The sequence below is a fragment of the Clarias gariepinus genome, chromosome 23 (assembly GCF_024256425.1).
Source record: "Clarias gariepinus isolate MV-2021 ecotype Netherlands chromosome 23, CGAR_prim_01v2, whole genome shotgun sequence".
In the NCBI taxonomy this organism is placed as follows: Eukaryota; Metazoa; Chordata; class Actinopteri; order Siluriformes; family Clariidae; genus Clarias; species Clarias gariepinus.
In genome coordinates, this window is record NC_071122.1 from 15497855 (window position 1) to 15516230 (window position 18376).

General features: G+C 39.7%; 1 protein-coding gene across 4 annotated transcripts in view; it reads left to right on the forward strand.

Annotated features, from left to right (window-relative positions):
• The window catches only part of iqsec1b (IQ motif and Sec7 domain ArfGEF 1b), a 219573-nt gene that overhangs the window by 192637 nt on the left and 8560 nt on the right, over positions 1 to 18376 (forward strand). For all 4 annotated transcript variants that reach the window (XM_053483874.1, XM_053483870.1, XM_053483871.1 and 1 more), the window contains 9 exons: positions 6527 to 6794; positions 8528 to 9783; positions 10790 to 10951; positions 12525 to 12647; positions 13519 to 13685; positions 14296 to 14435; positions 15736 to 15765; positions 17166 to 17291; positions 17617 to 17716. In XM_053483874.1, the coding sequence (XP_053339849.1) occupies positions 6527 to 6794; positions 8528 to 9783; positions 10790 to 10951; positions 12525 to 12647; positions 13519 to 13685; positions 14296 to 14435; positions 15736 to 15765; positions 17166 to 17291; positions 17617 to 17716 (2372 nt within the window). The remainder of the gene's footprint in view (positions 1 to 6526; positions 6795 to 8527; positions 9784 to 10789; positions 10952 to 12524; positions 12648 to 13518; positions 13686 to 14295; positions 14436 to 15735; positions 15766 to 17165; positions 17292 to 17616; positions 17717 to 18376) is intronic.

Consider the following 18376-nt stretch of genomic DNA (forward strand, 5'->3'; position numbering starts at 1 on the left):
TGTGAGCTGTGATGTAATCTTACACAAACCCTTTCCCTCTTTTTAAACACATATCATAAGCTTGTACTGGTATCTCCTTTGTAACATTCAGTGTCAGTTGCCTTTATGTTGCTGGAGGCTTAGGGAATATGTTTGACACTGCGGTTTGTTTCAAAAAATGTTTTTGTTCTTTACTTCAAGACGCATTTCAGCCACAGGGGAGGGTATCTCTTTGCCGCAGTCTATTTCATAGTGGACACTACAGTACATATACAGGTTGTCCTAGAGTAACATACCACTTACCTTTTTCCATTTCTTCGTTCAGTAGATGTTGTTAACATCCCACTTGGGCCTCTCTAAAGCAAGTGTAGCGTCTGCTAGATGCATGCTAGATGTCATAGCTCTAGTGACTTTGATATCAATTTAAACTAGTAAATAAAGTGTATTTGTTAAACGGGCAGATCAACATTATAACCGTGGTATACGTACCATTGTTGACTGTCCCAACATACTGTATGTTTTTAAAGCTAATGGTGATGCTGGTAGAGAAATACTTTTTGACATTAATTATTTTCCACCATCATATTCTTTATTTTTTAAGATAAAGATAAAAACAAGAGTTTAGACTTGCACAATCTAGTCATATGTGAATGTTGAGGGACAAATCTGTGCACCACTAATCAAAGCCCTTCAACTTAGACTATTCTGCTTAATTTGCTATGGATGAAAGCATCAGTCAAGTAAATACATGTAAAAGAAGGTGCAGTCTCTATGTCTTTGCTCAAGGGCCCAGACTTTATGGAATCTGAAATCACAATCTTCCAGCCAGAATGTTAACACTATTTATGTAAACCTTGCAGTCTCTCTTTCTGACTTAATGTCTGATGAGCTAGATTAGATGAGGCCACTTCTGATCTGCTCCCCTAGCTGCAGATGCTGACCCAGGAATTTTAATGGTAACGGATACTGTCAGGCTGTATATTTCATACAGATAAAGAAGCTGTATTTCAGATAGCAAGGGTCAAGCTTTCAAGCCCAAGGAAATATCTGGACAACATGTGAAGGTCTGGAGTGTTAATGCGTGGTGTGATTTAGGGACCGAAATGTAAATGAGCTTTCATTATCCAGACTTGTTAGGCTTGCCATCTGTACCTGCGTCAGACAGTTAATTACGAGCTAAACTTAGATCAGCCTATAAAACACTTTGCTAAAAACTTACTAAATGTATCACTGCATCAGCGTGTTTCCTAATACATGAGCATTTGTTTTATTTTTTATTATATACTGTATAGTAAGCATTTCATTGTAGTTTTGGGTGTATAAAGGATTGAATTGTCCAGTTTAAAAGCAGGATTAGATCTGGTGTGTTGTAATACTGTATGTTTCAGTGCAAAGCACATAAACCTCTTTTGGAAGGAAAATCCTGTAAACTCAGCGAAACAGATCATCAAAATGCATCAGAAAAGTTACAACTATAAAACTGCATTTTACAGAAGAGACAACATTCGCTACATACAGTACAGTAAAGGCGAGTAATGCTTTTTGCTTTTAAAGCCTGGTGTTTATTACCTTTCGATTTTACTTTATTTTTTACAGAAGAAAGGAGTAAAATGTACTGTCCACTTTTGGAGTACCAGCTAACATTTCCAATATTTATAGGTTTAAGGTCACCTAGATGAACTTTGCATGAAGTTAAATGAATCTCTATTGGAAGCAAATTCCTCTTGCGTGTTGTGAGAGCACTGACATTTTCACAAAGCAATTTATGATTAGATTTTTGGTCTGACCGCTGCTTTATAGCGCTGCTGTGCTGAAAAGCACCGCTGAGATTCAGAGCAGACGTTTGAATGCCCTCTTGAATTCTCCGCAAGTAGCATTAATTAATGTGACCGACAGTTTTCTTTTTGCATGCATCACTTTGACAGACGTTTGCTCAACTTGACATTGAGGGTTGATATAGGGGAAGAAAGGCTTTGCGTTAACTACTAGATCTTGTAAAATGGCAAATCATCTACACACTTTGCATTATATAAAAGGCAGAGGCAAGGAAAGAGAGAATAATACAGCCGTGGCCCGAGGTACTGTACTACTAGCAGTAACGCTCACCTTCATACAGTACATCTCAAGAGGGGCAGCAAAAAGGACGCTTTTCTCCAGGAAAAAAACATCATGGGCAGGTCTGCAAAAGGTACAGGGATTGAACTTCATTGAAGCCTGTATCACTTATGAAATGCTTGTGATTATACTTTAGTAAACCATAGTAACACCTGCCGAAACCAAATCACCAGAAACACTGTCGCAGCAGACTTTTGGCCAAAGCTGTACACTTTTAAGTGATCTGAGATGCATTAGAGATACCAGTGCTTGCATTCTTGCTAGTGCAAGTAAGTAATACAGTATATGTCTTGTCTCACTTATGCTTCATACTTGGTTGCAGAGGTGGTTGTTATAAGTGTGGGATAGTGAGAACACTTAAATACTATTCTAGTGTTAATTGTGGTCATGATTAAAATCATGTTTATTTCTGAGGGGCACTGCAACATCACGGGAAAGTAGCACAAATTGGTGAGTGTTACCAGCATGCCATTTAGTGGGTAAAATATGACCGTGTAGTTGCTCTTGCTGGGTAATATTGCTTTTCCAATAATTTATGATGAACGATTGTGCACAGAATTGTGAACGCATTCCTTTGCCCAGCAAAAAAAAGAGCCTCTGATTCATTATGTTCAATTTGCTGCTATGTTCATGAGCACGTAAACTAATATAGAGCCTAAAATTAAAATGAGAGCTGTGTTGCTCGTTGGTGTGTAAAATGAAAACAGTAGCTCAACATTATAAAATCACAGGACAGCTCGTTGAAACCTAGTGGTACGTTTGGCCTTCAGTGATTCTTTTTCCGCCGAAGCATCTGTCTTACAGAACCTCTTAACTCAGTCATTCATCATGGTTCAGGACGCTGGCTTTGAAGACAGTGTTACTCTTGCTCTGAATAAAAGATCTGTCCTCGGAAAGACAGGAGACCTCAAAACTAAATGAAAATCTCATTTTACTCCTCATTTCAAAATGTGCATCCGGTGCATTCTGAACGCATCAAACATCAGTTGGAAGCTCTTGAGTCATTCCGGTTCCATGGAGCCCTGAACAGAGATGGATGTGTCTGATCTCTATGTTTTTATGTTCTTATAGGATGTAATTCAGTGAATGATTATGTGTCGTCACGATCATCACAAATTAACCCGTGTGTAATCGAGCTTTATGATGCAGCCTGATCAGCCAGTGAACAGTGAAGTCACCATGAACAACTGAGCTGTTGAGGTTATGATTTAGCTGAGTCACTTCTGAAAACATCTGTCTGGTGTGAATAATCAGAGGCCAGGATCACTCTGCATGGGTGTGAAAAGCAGAAGCTTCTCGTGATCATGTCGAGCTGTAAAAGCAAAGAATTTGGGCATTACATGGTCACAATTGCTAATGTGTAATCATGCTGCCTCAGCTTGAGACCAGTGATGTTAATTTAAAAAAAAAAAAAAGTGTGTTTTTACAAACGATGTCTACTAGTTATGTGTTAACAAAATAATCGTGGGGATCTTTCCATTTTGCCTTAGCAGCTCAAGCTCGGGAAACTGTTGGAAAAATGTGCATAATCTGTGTATGTGTGGATTTTATCCAAGGTGTTAATGAGCATGTTAATGTGTGTGCGTAATTGTGTATTATGGACTCCTACAAATCTTATTCAGGGTATACGAGCTGGTATCAAAAGGTTCTTATACTAGTTTTGTTACACGCCAAAAGATGGCAGCACAAGGCTGAAAGAACAGTCACAGGGAGCACCGACCTTCAGAAGTCAGGGTGCCAAAAGACATCATCCTGTGTATATCGGGAGTTGGGCATCTGGTGCTTTTCTGACCATGTGCGGTACCACGTCTGCTACTTCATCATGGACAGAAAGTTAGAACAAAGAGCGTGAAATTCTGTGCAAACTGGGCAAATCTGCCACGGAGACATTTGACATGATCCAGCAGGTTTACAGCAAGTTTGGATGGTACGCACTCTTCAAGAGCAGTAGAACTTCAATGGAAGACGACAAGAGATCAGAAATACCTTTAACCAGCTCAACCCCTAAACCATTCGGCAACTTCTGCAACTTCCGCCATTGTTGGTGTGTCATCCAGCCAATCATCACGTGTGATTTGAGCATGCTCCGTTTAGCTGCCAAGTTTGTCCCCAGGCTGCTGACCCAGGAGCAAGTGGAACGTTGCGTTAAAGTCTGCCAAGAACTCCGCCAGCACGACGTGGATGACCCGTCCTTCATGTCGTGGAACATTACAGGTGATAAAACTTGGGTGTATGGGTATAACCCTGAGACAAAGCAGCAGTCTTCACAGCGGAAGAGCCCATCATCCCTATCGCCGAAAAATGTGGAGCAGGTCCGCAGCTTGATCAATTGCATGCTCTTCTTCTTTTTCAACATTAACGGCATTGTGCGTTGGGAATTCGTCCCCAGATGCCAGACCGTCAATAGCGAATTCTATTTTAAAACATTTTGATACCCCCTTGTGACCCGTGTTTCCAAAGTAGACCTGGGTTACATCATGAATGCATGGAAGGTGTGGGGTTTTTTTTTGTCGCATGAAATTTAAGTTAACAATGATACAGGCTTGTATTTTAAACCACATGATCATCTGTACTTTCTACGTGTCCTTAGCTTTAAAAAAAAAAATCATGACACAGAAAACATTTCCAAGGCATAGTAATATAAAATTCAATAAACTGGCGACACAGTGAGTGAGTCTGGGTTCGATTCCCCCCCTGGTTCTTTGTGCATGAAGTTTGCATGTTGTCCCATGCTTGGTGGGTTTCTCCCAGGTACACCGGTTTCCTCCCACAATCCAAAAACATGCAGATTAGGATAACTGGCCTTCTCAAATTAACCATAGTGTGTCAATGAGTGTGTGATTGTTAACCGGAGGGCCCACCATTATCGTTAACTAGGAACAAATACAATGGTCACCATTGGTCCCTTTGGTCTACGGTCCCTAGCTGGACTACAGAGGTATATAGATGGATGGATGGTCTCAGTAAACTACAGTTTAATATTTAATAATATTAAGTTAAGCAAAGTTAGTTAAGGTGAGTAAAGTTGAACTTAATGTCTTGTGTGTGCTCTTTGTAATCATTGTGTTTATCTGGACAGCCTTGTACACTTGGCTGCCCGCTAATTCATTTAATTGAAGGAGGCTCTGTTAATCTGAATTTAATCTACTGCCACTGAGTGGATACGGAGAACTCAGTTAGTGTGAAATAGTGTCGGTTTTTCCAGTTGTTACAGATTCTATGCAACAACAAAAAAAGGAGTTTTTCACTTAATTTTTCACTTTTTGAATGTTTCATCTCTTTAAAATTAAACGATTTAAGCATTAAAAGCCATTTTGTAACAGATTTCAGATGTACTTTGACTCTCAGCTGAATCTCAGTGGTGGAGTAAATGTGCAAGTGGAAGTGTGTGTTTATATGAGAGAGCTGCACTGTTTCTAAATCAAGAGTTTTGTCTAATAGTCGCCTCAAACAGCTTTTATTGCACTTTTTTAATGACAATTATGAGCTGGTTTTCTAAAAGCTGTGTCACTGCTGTGTAAGCACTCTTTATTTGGCAGATCTGTCACGTGTGTGTGTACGTGAGTGAGAGAGAGAGAGAGAGAGAGAGAGAGAGAGAGAGAGAGAAAGTGAGAGAGTGAGAGATGTTGTGTGATTATAATTTTATTAAACTATAATTTCCTGAACTGTAATCATCTAAGTGAGGTTTTAATCAAGTGGCACTTTGTCATTTTGCCTTGCTTTGTCTGGCCCAACCATTTTACTGACCTTCTTAAGATTCTTAAGATTTATAAGAATTTTGGTGGACAAGAAAGATTTCACTTACAAAAAATTGCTTCATTAAGATAGATTTATTAGAGAAAGGTAAACAAGAGGAGATGTAATTATAATAACATATGTAAGATATGTGTATATACAGTACACCACCTGGCCAAAAACAAAAAACCTCCCTGGGTTAAGAACCCTTCAACACATTATAAATGCCTGGAGGGATAGTATTGAACCATCAACTTTGTGGAAGAATTGTGGTCGGAAAAAAAATCATAAACGGAGGTCACTTGGTAAAGTGGCATGTTTAAAAAATCAACAGTAAGAACCAACAACTATGTGGCCATAAGAAAACCACATGGCAATGAGACGAATCAGAAAAAAACGGCTTCAGTTTGTTAGGACCATAACGATCGAGTTTTGTTGCAATGGAACATGTCATGTGACCTGATGGTTCCAGATTGAGCCTATTTTAAATAGGATAGGAAAAAAAATCAAGGCAAATTTAGCCTTGTAAAATCAAAACTTTTTCTCTATGAAAGCTTAAGCTGTCTGTTTAGTATTATAAAATACTGTACGTTGCCTCTAAAAGCAGGATATTGAGCAGAAATAGTTGGTTCATATACATCAGATACAGAGATGTTTATCTGGGTAATTGACGAAAATACTCTTTTTGTCTCTGCAGTGTGGAGGGTGATGGTGCAGGCTGTGACGCAGGTGCGTCTCTGGAAAGCGGATACTCTCGTGGGCCGGTGACGCGCAGCTCCATCATCAGCACCGAGCACTTCGAGGCACCGGCGCTTTATGCACACGAGGTCCGACAGCGCCCACGTCGCTCCAAACTCCAACACTCACAATCTATCCTCCGCAAACAGGCTGAGGAGGAGGCCATCAAACGCTCGCGCTCGCTGTCCGAGAGCTATGAGCTCTCCACCGATCTCCAGGACAAACAGGTTTTCTCCTTCTCCTGTTTTGAGTCTTAATGGTTTATTCTTGCTCTTGATTGCTCATGTAGTACTGTATGACATGGTGAGCCTTTACATGAGTATGGTTGGATGAATTACTTGCGTTTATTGATTTTTAAAGGATTTCAGGCGAGAATGATTGAGGAATAGTTTCCCCAGAGTGTGTTAATACTGAATGAACGGCGATCAGTCAGTAGGACACAAACGAGATTAGCTAATTGCTCTGGAGTCACTGTGACCCTCACCAGGATAAAGTGGTTACTAAAATTACATGGATGAATGAGCTTAAACTACAAGAGGCGTACATGTAAAACTTGGATTTGTAATGAAATTTCCTGTGAATGAAGGCGTAAAAACCGATGATGATGATGACGGTGATGATAGGCGAATAATTTATTGCCAACTTGCAGAAGAAACACATCTGTCTGTGGGAACTGTTCACATAATCGTTCATGAACGCCACTTGCACATTACACAGTCGGTTTGGAATTATTGCCACATCCTACATATAGTCCTAAACTTGCTTTGAGCCTCGTCCTCATGTTTGGGCCATTAAAGAAGTCTCTGGGAGGTCAGTATTCCAGATGTGAAGCTGTGGCATCCTGAGAACACTTTCTACCATGATGGAATTTAAGTGCTCGGAAAACACTAGGATAGTGTTTCAGGGGATTATATAGAGGAATAAAGGACGTTTTTACTGCAAAATCAAAAGTCCAGTTCTGACTCGAACGTTCCTCCTAATTAAAAAAAAAAATGTACAGAGATTTATAAATAGTGCATGTATTTTAAATGTAAATGCACAGATGAAAATTGAATCTAAATCGTTGGAATGTGAAGTTAATCTATTTCAATCATGCTTTTTCATATAATAAGCTTGTCTCTTTATAATTATATATAAAACTTTGAAACAGTAACTAAACAGCCTGGAAAAACAGTATTCTTCTCCCTTGTTAAACTGTTCACTGTGTTGGGTATTGTCACCTGTCAAGCAGATGTGATGCAATCATCTGTACTGAAATCCACCAAAATTGTTGACCATGAGACGAATTCCCTTTATGTGTTTTGCATAGAGCATGTCATTATTTTAATAGAAATTCCTTATTCCTGCTCCGCCCATTAAAAGCAATTTATATATCAAATATCATATGAATCCGAGAAGGATTTCCCTGTTGTTTGAAGGGCAAACTATTTCTTATCCCACTATAGAGTCCAGATTTCTTTTAATGGGCTGAATCACTATAACCATAATGCCATTCGACAGGGAAAAAAGATATCACTTTAGTCATTTAGTACAAATGGCCCAGAGGTAGAGTTTCCATACAGTCTAAGGGCACCGTGTTACGTTTGGTGCGATATACCCTTAGGCAATCATAAGAGCAGGAAGGGGTCCTGCTGAGGGACATACGTCTATATAACACACATAACTCAGCACCTGCTATGGAAATCATTTAGAATTTGATCAATTCAAAAGACAGGATGCATACTACAGAAGTGTATGAGGTTACAATGGATGAAAAAATTAGGTTATTCCTGCCTGTGGTTCACCCTGAGGGAGTGGATTTTCTCCTAAGCCTTAGCAGGACTGTAGACTTGAACCATGTTTTAGTTGCTTTAGTTAAGTCAGTAGGATATAATATGTGTAGTAGTTACAATAAGAGCTTTCAGAAGAAGCTGACAACGCAGCATGTTCTAATCCTGCTCTATGTGGTTTATGTTGGCAGGTGGAGATGCTGGAGCGGAAGTACGGGGGACGTTTCATAACTCGACATGCGGCCCGGACCATCCAGACAGCTTTCCGTCAGTATCAGATGAACAAGAATTTCGAGCGCCTCAGGAGTTCTATGTCTGAGAACCGCATGTCCAGGCGCATCGTCCTTTCCAATATGAGGATGCAATTTTCCTTCGAAGGACCTGAGAAAGTCCACAGCTCCTACTTCGAGGGCAAGCAGCTCTCCTTGAGCGACGATGGCTCTAAGCTGGCACAATCGGAGCATGGCGACATGGTACCCGTCAGCGTTAAGTCACAGGCGGGACAAAGCGACTTCACGGATGCCATCACCGAGCTGGAAGATGCCTTCTCGAGGCAGGTGAAGTCGCTGGCTGAATCGATTGACGATGCATTGAACTGTCGCAGCTTGCATGGGGATGATGGGCAAGATGAAGGGCAACGCGGTCATAGTGACCTGGATCGGGATATCGCGTATCAGGTCATACCCTCACACAGTGGCGACCGGCGAAAGCTTGATGAAATGACAGCGTCATATAGTGACGTAACCCTCTATATTGATGAGGAGGAATTGTCCCCCCCGTTGCCACTCTCGCAGTCTGTAGTGGACAGAACGTCCTTGGATCCAGAACTGCAGCTGCGTGCACTAAACTCCTCGCAGGACTATTGGGTCCACAAAGAAGACAAGGGTGATACAGACACTAGCTGTCACAGCACACCCTCTCTGGAGCGCCAGGAGCAGAGGCTTAGAATGGACCACCTCCCTTTGCTCACCATTGAACCCCCCAGCGACAGTTCGGTGGAGCTGAGTGATCGTTCTGAGCGCAGTTCCCTAAAACGGCAGAATGCCTATGAAAGGGGGGGGCCTAGCCAGCAGGGCAGCCCCAAGCGACACCCCTCTCATTCCTCCCATCCCTCCCATCCTTCCATCTCTCGAAGAGATGATGATGTTCCCCGGCATCGATCAAGGCAGATAGAGAGCCACCTGGCCATCAATGGCACAGCCAACAGGCAGAGCAAATCGGAGTCTGATTTCTCAGACGGTGACAACGACAGCGTAAACAGCACTTCGAACTCTAATGACACAATCAACTGCAGTTCAGAGTCGTCATCACGGGACAGTCTACGTGAACAGACTCTCAGCAAGCAGACGTACCACAAGGAGACGCGTAACAGCTGGGACTCACCAGCCTTCAGCAATGACGTCATCCGCAAGCGTCACTACCGCATTGGCCTCAACCTCTTTAACAAGTACGTGCTGAATCCGTTAAAGAGTTTATCATCTTTTGAGACTGAGCAACGACAAAAAAGAGAGATTATAGAAATAGCCGGTCTTTCAGAGGTGGTAGCTTAAGAGGGTTAAAGCACTGAGTTACTGATCTGAAGGTTGGCGGCTCAAGCCCCAGCTCCACCAGGTTGGAGCAGGCCCTTAAGCAAGGCCCTTAATCCGATCTTCTCCAGAGGTGTCGTATCATGGCTGACCCTGCACTCTTACCTCAACTAATGCATGCTGGGAATGAATGTAATGTATGTGAGAATTTTTTCTCTTCATTAGCAGGTATCACACCAGAGTGATAGCTGTGAATGAATACTCTCATGCTTTGGTATAAAGTGGTGATTTTTTTTAAATTATCATCTTGATCTTTAACCCACAGTGCCATGAGATTTCTGAGAACCAATTATAAAGGTTCACAGCTCGTGTATTAATTCAGCAGTAGGGTAGGTTTTTCTTTTTTTCTTTTTTTTTCTTTTTTTCACGTATGTGTGCACTGTGATTGTCACTGAGGCCTCTGTTTAATTAACGCCATGTGAGGAGCGTGGCAAAGACAAGTGCAGTTTATATCCGTAGATGGTTGGACCTGTTCGGATTAGTAAGTGACATAGCAAGCAGTCAACCCAGACACTATCTGAAGACACTGCAGCTGTCCATCTGCTTCTCTGATGAAGAGAAGATCAAAGCTAAACCTCAAATTAACAGGTTTCTTAAAGTGTTCGACACAAGATGAAAATGTATACTGTCTAGATTGCTGATTTGTCTGAATCATGCGCGCTGGATTACTTAAAAGCTACCTTTAAAGTCTTTAATTGTAGCTTATTGTGGATTTGATTGCTCTCTATGAAGTCCTTTTTAATCAGGGTTTCTGAGCACACAACCCATACTCATTGGTCTTTGTCGTTCTCTGAAAGCCCAATGTCTTTTAATCCACACGTACACTGTCTGATCTCTCACATCTTCCCCTCCCTTTATTGTTTACAGAAAGCCGGAAAAAGGTATCCAGTATCTGATCGAGCGAGGGTTTGTTCCGGACACCCCCGTGGGTGTGGCTCACTTCTTGTTACAAAGGAAGGGGTTAAGTCGGCAGATGATCGGAGAGTTCCTGGGCAACAGACAGAAGCAGTTCAACCGAGATGTCCTGGAGTGAGTTCACTTTGTGCAGACAAAAGCAAATTTAACTCTTTCTCTGTCCCCGATCCCTACTGTACATGTTCCATCCCAACACTCGCATTACGTATGCGTCTTCTGACCCACTAAAGGAACACACAGGTCTTTTATTTTTGCCTTGTACATTTTAAGTATTATTTATTTGCCTTTTTTTTTTTTTTGAGACGTTTAACTCATTTTATTCCTAGACATCTGTTCCCACTGCTGTACAGCTCTTGCAGTTCTTATTCATAAAACAAAATAAAAACTTCAATCTGTTTAAATGAAATATGCTTTGCCTCATAATGTGTCTATCAAAATATTACTGTTATGTGACTGCTGTGGGCGGTGCACATGAGGCAGACATGATTTATTTTTAATATACCAAACGTCCAAGTACAACTTCTCTGTTCGGTACAAATAAATCAATTCTCCAGATGGTCCCTAATGAGAAATTCACCATGCTCATTTTTCACTGTGTGTGCCACAATTACTGTTTTGTATTATTGTTTTTTTTGTTTTTTTTATTTGTAGATATAGCCAAAGACAGAAGGAGTTTCCCCATCTCACTAGAATCTGCTGAAATGATGTATACAGTATATGAAGACAGAATAAATCATTGTCCCGTTTGTGAAAATAAAATTTCATTATGTACGTAGAAGTCTTTTTAAGGAACTCCTACTGTATGTTAGGATCTCTATTTTTATGCTGGTAATGGAGGTTTTTTTTTTTTTTTTTTTTAAAGATTGATGGATTAAAGTCTGTCCAAAATAACCAGAATATTTTCAGGAGTTTATTGATAGTGGTAGAAGATGGATTTTTTTAACCCATGGTGAAGGTGAAGCGCTTGACAGTGATTCCCAGGACCCAAGGGAAATTTCTCAGGAAAATGGAAGTTGTCTCGGGTGAAGAGCTCAGTGCAGCAACCTGTAACAAACCCCAAAAGTTCATACTGCTTTGAGCAAAAAGATATGTCCAGATGAAAATAAAATAAAAATAGGATTTCCCAAAAGGACCCTTGCAAAAGTATTTATACCCCTTGAACATTTCCATATTTTGTCATGTTACAACCACCACCATGTATTTTATTGGGATTTCACTAACACAAAGTGGCACAGAATTGTGAAGCGGAACCGCAATAATAAATAATTTTCAAAATTTCTTATAAATAAATATCTAAAAGTATGGAGTGAATTTTATATTATCTTATCCTATCTCATAATATCTTATCAATCGTATAATCTTATTATAGTTTCTTTTACAGTTCAAAGACATGCAGATTAGACTCATTGGGATTCCCAAATTGCCCGTAGTGTGTGAATGTGTGTGTGTGAATATTGACCTAAGGTTTTACCACGGTTGTAAAAATGCGACCAAATACAGTAGGTGCCATGGGCTCCACCGTCAGTTAATTTTATAACAGTTCACTGACTGTTGATAAATAGGTCATATTACAATTCACATAATAACAGGTTTAAGTGTGTTCCAGTGCCAGGTGTAAGGGAGTGGTATGTTTTTGGTGGTTTCTTACACTGATCTGTGATGCGTCTGTGTATTTTTCTTCGTGCAGCTGTGTGGTGGACGAGATGGACTTCTCTAGCATGGAGCTGGATGAAGCCCTGAGAAAGTTCCAGGCTCATATCCGGGTTCAAGGGGAAGCACAGAAAGTGGAGCGGCTTATCGAAGCTTACAGGTGAAAACCCCTCCATCCCCTCAACTTGCACGAAATCAGCTTAATACAAGCTGTCGAGTAGTTGCGACAGATTTAGAAGAGGCTTGTTTATAATCCCTTTGCTGTCAAACATCCCTTTCAGAAATGTGGTCAAAGAGCTGTCTTATTTTTATATTGATATTGATTGATATTTTGTTGTTGTTGTTGTTGCCTTGCCCTTATTAAATTTTTTCTCACATTGAAGCATAAAGGATTTTTCTGACTTTAAGAGAACAAATAATAATCTCTGGCTGGAAAATTTTCTGCCTGGTGAGAATCAATGAGATTGCTCTGAATTATAGTCTGCAGTCCTAGACAAACTTTGCCAGAACCAAAGTGCAATACATTTCACACTAATTATATACGACTATTCCTGAGAAAGGGGTTTTAACTGAGTGATCAAGAGCTACAAAATCAGAGCACCCGCTTACTGAACAGAGAAGCACTTTTGGTCTTGTCATTGTTTGGAGTAATGCTGCTGTGGGAAATCATAGGCTTATCATCCTTATCATGAGGCAGGGTACACCCTGGATAGGGTACCAATCCATCGGCAAGTAGTCTAATCTGTATGTGGGAGGAAACTGGGGGAGGAAACTGGAGTATCCGTAAGAAACCCACCAAGCGTGAACATGCAAACTCCATGCACACAGACCCTGACCTCTGAATCGTACCCGGACTCTTGAGGTGCTAGGCGACAGTGCTAACCACTGAGCCATCAGTACAATCGACCCCCCCAACCCCCCGGTAATCAGACGACGTTACAAGATATTACCTTTAATACAACACAGCATTCCGGCTTCTGGTGTGTCTTGTTTTGAGTTTTTCATTTTGGAAACTGCTTATGTCTGTTTAGCCAGCGTTACTGCATCTGCAACCCCAGCGTCGTGAGACAGTTCCGCAACCCAGACACGATCTTCATCCTGGCGTTTGCCATCATCCTACTCAACACAGACATGTACAGCCCTAATGTAAAACCAGAAAGGAAGATGAAGCTGGAGGACTTTGTGAAAAATCTACGAGGTATGAATTTTATCTCTGTATTAAGTGAATCCGTACAAGCCTTTGATTCCTCCCCATGGTGCACTAGTGGCTAGTGCTACATTACGTGAATCTCTTTCTGTTTTTGTGATGGAGCTTTTACAGTATGTATGCAGACCTTCGTTTAGAAATTCCAAAAGAAAGTCTCTTGTATTAACCAAAATTACAATTACAATGCATGAACGCAAGTTCATATCTTTGAAAGTTTGTAACTCAAATGTTCATATGTAGGGGACTTACTATATTACATTTTAAATTACAAATATTCACACACCTTGAAGGTTAGGGTTGAGGCATATGAAAACTAATAATTTTGTCCTCAATCATTTTTTTTCATAAAATGTTTTTTTATGAGATCGAGAGATCATCACAAATAAATTGAAGAGAAATAAATTAAGAGAAAATTAAGCACTCACTTTGATTTGAGTTTAAATTCAAAATGCACAGACAAAGTTGATTATATTAGAGGAGAGCATAGGAAAAGGAAAGCATTTGAGTTTTAAAAAACAAATTTAAATAAAAGTACTGAATATTTATTTTAAGTTGTACCGGACTACAAGATAAATGTTGTAAAATTCAACTTATGTGGCAGGGGTTGATGATGGTGAAGACATCCCTCGTGAGATGCTGATCGGTATTTACGAGCGGATCAGGAAACGGGAGCTGAAAACGAATGAAGACCATGTGTCCCAAGTGCAAAAAGTGGAGAAGCTCATCGTTGGGAAGAAGCCAGTGAGTCACGTTATCACCACATCTGCTATCCTTTCCTTCTATCTGGAGCTGCTCGTCACTGTTCATTATAGATTCTAAGGCAGGTCAGGCCTTACAGTAAAAGCAGCACTTTAGAACGTAAAAGCTTTTTTCTCATTTTACTTCATATTTGTGGAGGCAGAGTGGGCAGTGCAGTACAGTCTCTATAAAGTCACATCATTTATACTTAAGGTGGTCATAACAGAGGACTGTCTACAGATTTATCTTTAAAAAAAAAAAAGAAATATCATAACGTTGAGGCTCCATGAATTACTGCATCAATGCGGCATGGCGTGGAGGCGATCAGTCTTATTGAGGGCCAGGTTGCTTTGATAGCAGCCTTCAGCTTGTTTTCATTGTTAAGTTTGGGGTTTCTCATGTTCCTCTTAACATCATCCCATAGATTTTCTATGGGGTTCAGGTAAGTCGAGTTGACTGGCAAATCAAGCACAGTAATATCAAGCTCAGCTAACTAGTTAGTGGTAGTTTTGGTACTGTGGGAAAGTTCAGCTGGAGAAGGAAAATTTCAAAATCCTGTTGCTTTAATCTGTAATCATCAAAATAAAATAGGCTTGAAATATTTCACTTTATGTTTAATGAGTCTTGAATATATAAGAGTTTCACTTCTTAAATTAAATTATGAAAGAAAATTAACTTTTTTATTTGTTGTATTAGTATGTCAGTTCTGTGTACTGCAAGCTTATTCTCATAAAGTTTCCTCTTTATTCGGGTCTGAGACAAATTATTTTGCGTAATGGATGGCATAAGTAGCAAAGAAAAATAAAATAAATGAGAGAGCTTCAAGATTGAATCCTTGCCCAGTCTAGGGTAAATTTTCATTTATTTAGATTTTTATCTCTTGGGAACTAAGCTGCACCTAGGAATCCAAACACAGTTCAGCTTCTGCCACAACTGCTTTAAAACAGTATTCTAATGAGAATTGCACACATACAGTAACCCGACCTGCAATGCCATCCCTTACTGTATGTCTGCTTACCACCATGAGTCCCATCAGCCTTACCGAAAGTGTAGAGCGTATGTGGAGCAAAACATGGGGATGTCCCTAGCCCTTGTTGCTTAATTAGGCCATACTCGGCAGGATTGCTCTTCATCACCTCCAGCGGTGATCTCAGCCATACAGAGAGCTTACACACACCAGGTAGACAGCAGAACGATTTGTTAAAATCCCGAGACATAGGAATAAAAATCTATTTATCTATTTACTCCCTAACCTTTGCTTTATGTCTTAATAATCTAACTCTAAGTTCTGTTTGTTTTTCAGATTGGCTCACTCCACCATGGCCTTGGATGTGTATGTATTTTTGACTTGTTGTTGTTGTTAAATGGTGGTTAAACCAATTTTTGTCATCTATGTGTTGAAATTTACAGTAGCAAGGAAAAAAGTTTTTACATTGGATCCTATTGACCTTTTGCATGTGACATCAGAACCTCTGTCTGCCGTGGTCCCACCCTACTCCCAGACTGCAATGGGGAAATTACTTACTGGATGCCAGTGCCAAAACTCACATTCACAGAAACACTTTTAGCAAGAAAACACATCTGATGACATCATTTTAAACAACACTTAGTCTCCTTAGTAACTGCTTCCAAGTCATTCTGAATTGCTTCTGACTTCTCGATGTTTTGTTTTGCAAGCTACATTGCCTACTAGATTCACGTTGTTAAGTTGGTATCTATAATTTGGTTTTGGGGCATGAACAAGTCATTTATTACTGTGATCTAGAGGCCTGTACAAGGTCATTTGCTACTTTAACCAGTGCTGTTTTATTACTGTAATGAGACATCATAGGTAAAAGATTTGACTTTGCTTCACTGTGAAAAAATATTTTTATAAACATTAAGAAAAGGGCATAATCCTTTGCAATGACATTTCAATGCATGTAATGTAAAAAAAAAAATAGCAGCAGTTGCGAAATATTACCTCCACATTGTTTTTACACTCTAGTTTTTTCAATTATACTTAAAACCAGATCAGATCCAGATCAGTTCACTCTTCCGGATTTTGCTGTGAAGTAATGTTTTAGAATCACAAAGTATTGTACATAAAGTAAACACTTTTATAAGTTTCAAACCACAAGTGTTGTCTAAAAGAAGACTACACCTGTATCGCTTATACTGTAGTAAAGAAAATTGCTGATTTCACTACTTTGTTCTTTTTAGCCGAAGTAATAGAAAATGTATCATAATTATTCCACTTAGTGCACTTTTCAGGCAATTGTTTAAAAATGAAATACATTTTTGCTTTAAATAGTATTTTCTCTAATGTAACCTAAAATAATTAACATCACTTACTTAAGTAATTCAACTTGATGAGTATATTTAAAATATCAAATTTTGTAGTAGTTCTCTGACTTCTGTGGAATGAGAAAATATAGATTTCCTCATGTCTCGGGCAAAGAATATAGTATGAAGCAGCCAAATATTTTTTTAAAAATGACTCATTTTAGGTACCCTGGGGGTTTATCTTTCACATCATAGATCAAAGCTTCAAGCCTGCTACTATTGTATCTTTTTATCCTTTGAGGTTGAGTTTTGGAATTAACATCTAAAGCACAAGTTCGAATTTCCACATCTGCTAATCAACTATTTGCCCTTTGCCCACCCTGAGCATGATGTCATAAATATTGACTATGGTTAAATATATTCCTTTGACATAGTGGTAAACATGGGCTGTGTATTTCTCTTTTATAGGTGCTGTCCTTACCACATCGCAGACTAGTGTGTTACTGCCGGCTGTTTGAGGTTCCAGATCCCAACAAGCCACAGAAACTCGGCCTTCACCAGAGAGAGATCTTCCTCTTTAATGACCTTCTGGTGGTAAGAACAGCCTGAACAAGCTGTCACAATGGCACAAGCGAAAGTACAATGTCCTGCAGCTTTTAATTGGGACAGATCTAAGAACGTTTGCTTCTGCCTCTGGATGGGAAGGCCAGACTTCTTCTCTCCACTACTGATCAGAATAACTCTAGCCGTACGCAGGCTGGCTCATGTTCGCTCATGTATTAGATTCTGTTCTTCCAGTCACGTTTCTAGCCACCCAATCAAATGGATGTACTGGTTTAATGTGTCGTTGACGGACTGGTATGAACTCTGAGATTGTAGCAGATTTGGTCCTAAAGTATTTTGTACACTTTTTCTTCAGGTCACCAAGATTTTCCAGAAGAAGAAAAACTCTGTCACATACAGTTTCAGGCAGTCCTTCTCTCTGTATGGCATGCAGGTGCTTCTCTTCGAAAACCAGTGTAAGTGTCTTTTCTCCTCCTTGCTTTTTCTTTACCCTTCACCTGAGGATCTGTCATTACCAGCCTAAAAGAAATTCATTTGCGTCAATATTTTCTAATCCAAGAAGCTTATAGCACATAATTATACGAAATATTTTAAAAAGTATATACATTTTTTGCTTATTATGTTACTTGACATTTGATGTTGGTCTCTTTATTTGAGAGATGTATGCTGTATATAACTACATATATAAAAAACGATGATGTATATAACTACATATATAAAAAACATACAGCATTGGCTTAAAAAAAAAAGTGTTTTTCCTCAAGTTGCTACTGTAGCAGATGCCACTTTCAATTTTTTATTTTTATAGCAGTATTAAATAAAAGTTATAATTGGTATGTACAGTATATTATTTAGGGCTGTCAATATGCGTTAAGGCATGACCAAATTTGACCCCAATGGCTTCCCACAATCGCAACGCAGTTATCCGGCTGTGTGGTAATGCAATTTTAAAATGTGGATAATAAGATGAATGAAGAAACATCACTACATGTGCTGAACATCAAGTGTCATTATAAAAAGCTTAAAGATGATAGAAGTTTGCATAAAACTATAGGGGAGCTATTTTTACAAGAATACATTAGATATTAAATGTGGGAGTGGGGGCTCAGGCAGCT